The 10403-nt window shown below is 33.9% G+C and overlaps 1 protein-coding gene across 11 annotated transcripts in view; it reads left to right on the plus strand.

Moving 5' to 3' along the window:
- Window positions 1-10403, plus strand: part of LOC106691134 (zinc finger protein 345) — a 46152-nt gene that overhangs the window by 11598 nt on the left and 24151 nt on the right. For 4 of the 11 annotated variants that reach the window (XM_067048818.1, XM_067048821.1, XM_067048819.1 and 1 more), the window contains one exon: window positions 2498-6073. The exons of the other annotated variants lie outside the window; for them this stretch is intronic. In XM_067048818.1, the coding sequence (XP_066904919.1) occupies window positions 2498-3873 (1376 nt within the window). In that variant the 3' untranslated portion in view covers window positions 3874-6073. Of the gene's footprint in view, window positions 1-2497; window positions 6074-10403 lie in introns of those variants that run through there. 11 annotated transcript variants of the gene reach the window in all.

The raw sequence follows: 10403 nt of genomic DNA on the forward strand, positions 1-10403 counted from the left end.
TTAACAACAAGTCGTACCTTCCCGGCAGGATCATCAAGGGCAAGAAAGGCCTCTTCTACCTCAGCTTTTGATCTCCCAATAATGTCGATATCATCTGCCTATCTCAGGATTAGTACCATATGATTAAAGATGGTTCCACTGGTCTGAACCTTTGATTCTCTGATAACTTTTTCCCAGCCATTATTGAATAGCAGACGGGCTAGGGAATCTCCCTGTCGAACGCCATTTTGAGAGGTGAATCCCTCAGACAGATTTCCCTGAATCTGCACCATACATTCAGTATTCTCATTGTAAGTTATACAAGACAGATGAGCTTCACAGGTACTTTGAGGTCTTTCATTGTGTAGTAGAGGGCCTCACGTTGAATGCTGTCATAAGCAGATCTAAAATCAACGAATAGATGATGTGTCTGTATTTCCTATTCTCTTCCGTGTTCAAGGATGGTTCATAGGGCAAAAATTTGGTCTGTTGTAGACTTTCATTTACAAAAGCTGTACTGATATCTTCCCAAGACTCTCTACATGCGGTAGTAATCGTTGCTACAGTATATTTGAGAATATCTTTTTTCTACATGGCAGTAGAGTTATGCCTCGATAATTATTACATTCAAGAAGATCTCCCTTCTTGTGAATAGGACATAAGACTGTCTTACTCCATGCTTTCAGAATGATTTCTTTTGTCCAAATCGCAACAAAAAGATTTTGAAATGCTTGGAAAAGCTGATCTCCCCCTTCCTAAAATAGTTTGGCAGAAAGATTGTCAAAGCCTGGTTCTTTGTTGTTCTTGAGCCTATCAATGGCCTCCCACAGTTCCTCTTCATCTGAGGGCTCAAGGTCATCTTCAAGGATTCGACTAAGGTTCATTTCTTTTTGTTAAGTTTGTTGTACCCGATTTCCATTGAACAATTAAAGAACTTGTTCCATCTTCATAGCACTTGGGTTTTATCATTTAATAGAGATCCATCTGAGTCCTTACAGGTTGAGATTCGAGGTTTGAAAGGCTTTTGACCACTGTTCACTTTTTCATAGAACTTTCAGCATTCATTAACGCTCCTCTATCTTTCTATTTATTCTAGCTTTCTACTTTCACAGTTTCTTTTTTTGCATCAATGGATACACTTTTCTTCTCTTTGGCACTGGCGATAAATATCAGCTGATGCTCGGGTACATTTTTTCTGAAGCATGAATGTGTAGGCTTCGTTCTTGTGTATAGCAGCCTGGATACACTCCTCGTCAAACCACGGCAACCTATTATGTGCTTGGCTTTGGCCAATTACTTCTTCTGTTGCATCGCAGATAATTTTTTCAATGTTTAATCACATTTCATCAACACTCTCATCTTCTGTAGATGGCACGTTAGAGAACTTTTCATTAATCTTATTTATATATCCTTGGGAGACTGCAGGTTCTTTAAGGTTTTGTAAGTTGAACTTTTTATATCTTTCCCGTCACCTTGTTTTCACAATTGAGATCATGGCTCTAACTTTAGCCAGAGTTAGAAAATGGTCTGAGTCCACGTTAGTTCCATGAAAAGTTCTGACATCAAGAAGGCTCAATTTATGTCTAGCATGTATAAAGAAAGTGGTCAATCTGGTTGACTGTATTTCCATTGGGAGAAGTCCAGGATTCATTTGTGGGGAAATAGACTGCTGCAAAAATTAATCAGTATATGTCCATTGTTGTTGCAGACTTCATGTAAACTATGTTTACCAATAGTCGGGAACTGGATATCTTCCTTACTATTCTTCACATTGAAGTTGCCTGCGTTTATTATTATGTCTGACTTTTCTTTTCAATATATCCCTATCCAATTGATCTATAAATACAATGAAACACTTTCTAAGCCAATTTAACTAATATTTCATTGGGTTTAACGAGTTCATCTACAATATTTATGTAGATTTCATCTCTCTTTTGCCTCGAAATCATTTGAGTACTTTTACAAAACACTATAAACTACCAATTAATTTTTTTTAATCTCTCTTGAAAACAGGTAACACCTAGATGTTTCATTATTTGAGGTCCAATTAATAGGGCTTCCTTTAGTTTTGGATCATATGTTTGGAGGAAATATTTCTGTACACTTAAAAGTCTAAAAATCTTATTATCACACTAATTTAAATAATTCAAGTACTATTTCATTAAAAACTTAAAAATAGAAAAAACTAATATGGAGTATAGAAGTCCCTCCAATATGACTAATAGAATGAAGAATTCGGTCCTTGAAAATGGAATGTGATAAACCATATTTATGAAAGAATACTTTTTACATTCAATTACTACCTAAATGAATCCCAAAAAGAGGATAATCTTCTCTGATAAAAAATCATGTAGTCCTGTGTAACTTATTATATAAAATATTTTGGTAGCAAAATTTTTAGAATAATCAATATGGTTTTGTAAACAGTTTTATAAATTTTAATTTAACGAATAATATTTAATTTGCTACCACTTAAAAGATTTATTTCATTTTTTATATGATAATTTATTGCTTATAGGTACCAAAGATAGTTGCTATAGAGGAGAGAAATCATGTCAATGTCCTCACTGTGGTTATAAATCAGTCCGACTAGAATATATGGAAAATCATATAAAGGCTCATCTCACAGGTGAGAAGCCCCATCAGTGTCCTCACTGTGATTATAAATCAGTAACATCTGGAAGTATGAAAAAACATATTATGGCCCGTCACAAAGGTGAGAAGCCCCATCAATGTCCTCACTGTGATTATAAATCAATAGAATCTGCAAGTATGAAAAATCATATTATGGCCCGTCACACAGGTGAGAAGCCCCGTCAGTGTCCTTACTGTGATTATAAATCAGTAACATCTGGAAGTATGAAAAATCATATTATGGCCCGTCACAAAGGTGAGAAGCCCCATCAATGTCCTCACTGTGATTATAAATCAATAGAATCTGGATGTATGAAAAATCATATTATGGCCCGTCACACAGGTGAGAAGCCCCGTCAGTGTCCTCACTGTGATTATAAATCAGTAGAATCTGGAAGTATGAAAAATCATATTATAGCCCGTCACACTGGTGAGAAGCCCCATCAATGTCCTCACTGTGATTATAAATCAGTAGAATCTAGAAGTATGAAAAGTCATATAATGGCCCGTCATACAGGTGAGAAGTCCCATCAATGTCTTCATTGTGATTATAAATCTGTTACATCTAAAGCAATGAAAATTCATATTATGACCCATCACACAAATGAGAAGCCCCATCAATGTCCTCACTGTGATTATAAATCAGTAAAATTGCGAACTATAAAAATTCATATTATGGCACGTCACACCGGTGAGAAGCCCCATCAATGTCCTCACTGTGATTATAAATCAGTAAGATCTGGAAGTATGAAAAGTCATATAATTGCCCGTCATACAGGTGAGAAGCCCCATCAATGTCCTTACTGTGATCATAAATCAGTAGAATCTTTTGGTATGAAAAGACACATAATGGCCCGTCACACTGGTGAAAAGTATCTATGTCACACTGGTGAAAAGTATCTATGTCCTCACTGTGATTATAAATCAGCCATATCTCAAAATATGAAAGATCATATAATGGCCCGTCACACATGTGAGAAGCCCCATCAGTGTCCTTACTGTGATTATAAATCAGTCCAATCTGGATGTTTGAAAAGACATGTAATGGCCCGTCACACAGGTGAGAAGCCCCATCATTGTCCTCACTGTGATTATAAATCAGTTAGATGTGGAAATGTGAAAAGTCATATAATGGCACGCCACACAGGTGAGGAGCCCCATCAGTGTCCTTACTGTGATTATAAATCAGTAACATCTAGAAATATAAAAAGACATTTTATGACACATAATACTGTTGAGAATTTAAAAAAAAAAAATTGATATGACAATTGAATTTTACATAAGTTTGGGATGTCAGCTTCACTGTGATTATAAATTAGTTTGACTGGAACGTATGAAAAATCATAAAATCGCTCTTCACACAAGTGAGAAGCCCCATCATGTCCTCACTGTGATTATAAATCAGTAAGATCTAAAAATCTGGAAAATTGTGTAATGGCCTTTCACATAGGTGAGAAGCCCCATCAATTTCCACAATGTGATTATAAATCTGTGACATCTAACGCAATGAAAAGCCAAATTATGGCCTGTCACACAGGTGAGAAGTCACATCAATGTCCTCATTGTGATTATAAATCAGTGCAATTTGGACAAATGAAAAATCATATAATGGCCCGACACACAGGCGATAAGACCCATCAATGTCCTCACTGTGATTATAAATCTGTAAAATCAGGAAATATGAAAAGACATATTATGACACATAATACTGGTGAGAATTAAAAAAAAAAAAAAAAAAAAATGAAATGGCGGCAACTTAGTTAGCTGTTAGGGGTTGGTAAAAAGGACCACTAGGCCCACTTGCCGAGCTTGTTTCCCCCACCAAATACCAGTACCAGTAATGAAAATTAATAGTTAGGGAATTTATTTTGGAAAAACTAGATCTGTGGAATTATTGGACATACAGATGTCTATTTTCACTTATATTAAAGCTAGTTGAATGTGCTGTGAATATTGTCTATTATCATCAAATTTGCTAAAAATAAAACAATTCTCTATTGTCTCCATTAACATATCACCAGTCTGACTTAAGTGTGTCATATTTGTGCTGAGAAACAAGCTCATCAGTGTTTGTGTTTCCAGAGAGAAAAACTTTATTCAAAAACAACAAAGTTGTGCTACCCAACTTCAAATCTAATCAGATAATTATTTTTAATCTTACAACATATAGGCATAACATGTAAACAACATATAATAATAGTATATGATCTTTTTTTTATTTTCATCGCTAAAAGATGTGTTTTCTTCCCATGTTAGCTATGTAATAATGAAATTACCAAAACTTAAGAAATAAAAAGAACAAACTGCACTGCATCTCATTGTGCATTTAATGTAAACCTGTCATCTTACTGTGCTGTATGTCAAGATATCAATGAAATAAGAATTGTTTTACCAACCAAATATTACTTTTATGCAAAGAAGACTGGCTTATATTGCTATTATTAAGTTTGTATATTTATAATTTATACTTATATTTGTTATTGATAAGTAATTATATATTTTTATTTGAGCATTCCAAGTACATATGCAAAAATTAAACTGTTGATGAGAAATTGTAAATTTTAAACAATAAATTAACCTACTCCTTCCTATTTTAAGTTTCCATTACCCTGTACCAACTCCATCCCTGGGGCATGTTGACACAAACTACATTTTATGAGAGCCTACTTGTCATTTTCTTCTGCATTAATTATAATATTTTCTATCGTCAATTTATAAAAATATAATTTATGTGAAATGGAAAATGATCTTCACCCTCTAGGACAAAGACTCCTAGGAACAAATATGATTGTTTATCCATGATATAGTTCCAGTTCAAATAATGATATCGTCTACTTATAAACTTTACATTTAATCATCAATTTAGAATTTGTGGAGCTTGAGAAATGGTTGATATTTGAATGAAGTTAGGAAAGAGGCGTATGGATGGAAATAGGGCAGGAATTCTAAAAGGAGAAGGAATGGACAAGAAAGGATTTGTTGAATATGATGGAGTATAAATATTGATTAGTGGGTAGACCAGAACACTGAACAGATGAAAATGCTCTGAATTTTAAGATTCCTTATTGATTTATTTTATTATAAATATTAGAGTTCTTTAATGTGTTCCTAAGTTGCAAAAAGTGAAAATGATAACGATTTTAAGAAAGCTTAATTGTGTATCAAATTATTTTAGCATTATAGATTTCTGACTAATGATGGTCTCTTTACATGTTTTTAGAGATGCAGAAAATGAAAATGCATTCTATTTCAAGATCACTGGTTCACGCTATGATTTATTTTAATTTTTTGGATTTCTAATATATGGGTGTCAGTCCCCTAATGTTCTGAAATGCAGAAAATGAAAATACTGTCAACATTAGTTCAGAATTCGCTAGGTTTTTGTAGAATTATGTTTATTTTACTATTAATGTTATATTTATGTCTATTTTTATTGTTTAAATTTAATTTTTTCCATTTATTATTTTCCTATTATTTAATTTATTTTATATTTTCTTTCAGTATATTGTTAATGAACTCAGTATTACTCCAGGATAGATAATGATCAAAGATGACACCGAGAAGTTTAACTGTGTCATGAAAGGAATAGGATTGTTGAGAAAAAGGTGTGGAACAAAAAGAAAGGAAAGTAAGAATAGAGATTTTAAGCCAAAGAGGAGAGCATTAGAATTATTTTTTCTTTTCCATTGCAAACTATTTCTCTCGGCTCAGTGACATATTCTATTAGTATCAATCTGCAGTTTATGAGATGCCTTAGTAAGATTGGCTGGCTGGAAGGAAAAATAAATTTGTATCAGCATAAACTTGGTATCAAAAGTGATGGACAGAATCGGGTAAATCATTAATGTAAATGGAAAAAGGGTTGGAAATAGCATGGAGTCTTGTGGAACACCAGGCGGAAGTAAAGAAAGTATCACTGCAAAGACCACTCTGAGTGCTAGGATGAATTTTTGAAAAAATCATAAAGGGTTATGATTGTGATTTTCTGTTGATTTATAGAAAATCAAGTTCCTCCCTGAGGCTTGCCCCACTCGATCAATAGATTGTTGCCCTTCTAGCCACACCAACGTTCCTAGCCTGTATCTTATAACTATGAGCCTAACCAAAGTAATGCTATTGATACTTTATGGAAAAATCATATGTAGCTTTTCCTCTTTTAACATAAATAAATTTATTGGAAGATTATTGATTGACCATGTGTAAAGATGAAAGGAATATGGTCCGGGTGCGATCAAAAAAACTCAAATAGTAGAATTATACTATTTTAATGAGCCAACGTTTCGCCCCACGTTGCAGGGCTTCGTCAGGGCTAAAAAAGATACAAACACAGGGTTACATAAGGAAAACAAAAACATAAGTGTAAAATAACAGGGGTATAAAATGTAAAAAAGTAAGATATGATAAGAAAAATTAAAGGTAGTAAATAGTAAATGTAAAGGGTAATAGTAACAAATAGATAAGAAAAGAAATATTAAAGAAAATACAAATAAAGAGATGTAAAAAGAAAAAAGAATACAAATCAAATGATGAGACAGAATGCATACCTATTTTGACGGCAGTCGAAACAAAAATGACCCTTGGTATTGGGAGGAGTGGGACGCAGTTGTGCCACAATAACGAAAATAATTTGTGAAGTAAACATGATAGAACAGTATTTAAATTAGGTGAACAATAAATGAAAATATACATTAAATACATACATTAAAACAGATGGAGAAACAAAGGAAAAGTAAAGTATAAAATAATGGGATACAATGTGTGTAAGTAATTAAGAAACAAAATATACCAAATGAGTGGGATTACAGAAAAGTGTAAAATATAATAGAAAATTAATAATAAAGTAATTAATATAAGTATACTTAAGGAGATAACAGATGAATATAAATTAAAAGATAAATGCATGAAAATATTTCTTATCTATTTGTTACTATTACCCTTTACATTTACTATTTACTACCTTTAATTTTTCTTATCATATCTTACTTTTTTACATTTTATACCCCTGTTATTTTAGACTTATGTTTTTGTTTTCCTTATGTAACCCTGTGTTTGTATCTTTTTTAGCCCTGCAATGTGGGGCGAAACGTTGGCTCATTAAAATAGTATAATTCTACTATTTGAGTTTTTTTGACCGCACCCTGACCATATTCCTTTCATAAATAAATTTAGTTTCTGATTATTATGTATACCTTAAGTATATTAGGAATTTTATCTTTTAGTGTTAGAGGAAAGTTTTAAAACTATTGAGTTATCGGCAAATTAAAGGAAAAATACACCCTTGAATATCTTATAAATAACAAAAATGAAAGGGGACTACGGCATGACGTCCATAGGAGATAAAAGATAAATAGCTGTGATTGTATCTGTTGTGGCCAAGATGTGGTCCACAAATTGATTACATAAACATATGATTTTTTACTCACTCACTCACTCACTCACTCACTCACTGTTGGGCACTGCAGTCCTTGTAGGACCTGGGCCTGTGCCACCACTCTTCCCCATGCCTTGCGGTCTCCAGCGAGACTCCTCCAATTTGCAACTCCCATTCTTCTCAAATCATCGAGCCACCGACGCCTGGGTCTGCCCCTTTTCCTTTTTCCTCCTGGTGCACCTTTTAGCATCCTCTTAGGTAGCCTACATGGCTCCATCCTTTCTACATGTCCCAACCATCTTAGCCTGCTCTTCTTAATAGCACAGAGGATATTAGGCTCTCCATACAATTCTTTTATTTCGTCATTGCTTCCGATTCTCCACCTGTGCTCCTCTTTAACGGCTCCATAGATCTTTCTTAGACTCTTCTCTCCCAAACCAGTAGAGCTCTTCTATTTTCCTTGGTTAGAGTCCACGTCTCACTACCGTACATTACCACTGGCCTAATTACTGTTTTGTACAACAAAAGCTTTGCTTTCCTGGAAAGACTTTTGTATTGGAGAGCTTTTTTCAGGGAATTGCAACATCTGGTTCCTGCTACTATTCTGCCCTTAATTTCTACTTCTAAAGTATTGTTCTCCGTCACAACTCCTCCCAGGTACTTGAAAGTACTGCAGCTGTGAAACATGTTTTCCCCCACATCCACAATATCTCTTCTCTCCCCGGTCTGTCTAGAGGTTTTCATATATTTTGTCTTTTCATTATTTATAATAAGTCCTAAATCCCGTGCTGCTCTCTTGAATTCTTCTACAGCACCGCCAGTGCTGGTTTGGTTCTCCCAGTGATTACTACATTATCCGCATAAGCCATGTGTTGTGTGAGCCTATTGTAAATGGTGCCACCCGGGTTTGTCCTTATTTTTCTAATGGTAACTTCTAGGGCAAGGTTGAACAGTACTGGTGATAATGGGTCTCCTTGTCTTAAGCCACTGTTAACCCTAAAGCTATTTGAGATGCCCACTCGAGTTTTCACCTTGTAACTAGTCCTTTCCAGGGTCATCTTTGTTAATCTTATTAACTTCCTAGGTATTCCCAGTGACTGCAATGCCTTTAATAATTTCCCTCTGTCTACACTATCATAAGTTTGTTGGAAGTCAATAAAGAGGTGGTGTAAGTCAACATATGATTTTTATTATGTCAAAAAACAAAACCACTACTCTCGGTTGTTTTTTATACTGCAAAAATAGACAAATGACTTCATAACGTCTCAGTGTGTCCACATATCGTCTCCTCACTATGCACTCGTAGTTGCCAGCATTCTGGCCATCTTAGCAGAGGACAAGGCGGGTAGACGTACGTCTTTTCAAAACTACCTTCACCAGGACATCTGTGAAGTTGGCCCCCCATCCTTGAAAAATTTCAATTTTTTTTTTAGTTCTAGTAGTATCCATTAGAGTTCTCGATTATTTATAGGAATAGTTCTGATGTTTAAAACACCAATAATACCGGTCAAATCCCCGCGCGTAAAATACGTATTTTGTGAAACTTTAACACCGTATATCTATTTTCCTGGCAACATTAGGGATTTATTCAATAAGGATAATTTTTAGAACTCTTGGGGGGGGGGGGGTCAACAGAACTCCCAAAAAACGAAAAAAAATTTTTGATCACGAATTTTTCACCAGCGAAATCGTATAAATTTAAAATTCTTAGAGTTCTAGTAGCCACTACATAAAATTCAATGTTCCTAATAAAAAAAAGTATTATTTATGTTGTTTAATATAAATAAATACCAATTAAACATTACGCAAGATTTTTGTCCAACTTCGCAGCCATTTATTTTTTTTGCAGGCCACATTACGGATTTTTTTAATAAGTATAATTTTTAGAACTCTTGGGGGGGCCAACAGAACTCCAAAAAACGAAAAAAAAAATTTCCAAAAATTTTTGATCGCACATTTGTGACTTATGAAGTCGTAGAAATTAAAAATTCTTGGAGTTCTAGTAGCTCCTATATGGGATTTAAAGATTCTAATAAAAAAAAGAAATATTTGAGTTATTTAATACAACTCTAATACTAGATATACTAATACTCTAATACTAAAAAAATACCAATTAAAAATTACGCGAGACTTTTGTGAAAATTTGACTCTGAATATCTTTTTTTCTGAAAACAATACGATATTTTTCCATTAGTATAATTTTTAGAACTCTTGGGGGGGCCAACAGAACTCCCAAAAAACGAAAAAAAAAATTCCAAAACGTTTTGATCAACAATTTTTGACTTAAGAAGTCGTAGAAATTAAAAATTCTGCGAGTTCTAGTAGCTCCGATATGGGATTTAAAGTTCTAATAAAAACAAAAAAATGTAAGTTATTAATTACAAAACAAATACCAATTAAAAATTACGCACGTCATTTG

This window comes from Halyomorpha halys, unplaced genomic scaffold, assembly GCF_000696795.3.
Source record: "Halyomorpha halys isolate HHAL.00 unplaced genomic scaffold, Hhal_1.1 Scaffold2104.1, whole genome shotgun sequence".
In the NCBI taxonomy this organism is placed as follows: domain Eukaryota; kingdom Metazoa; phylum Arthropoda; class Insecta; order Hemiptera; family Pentatomidae; genus Halyomorpha; species Halyomorpha halys.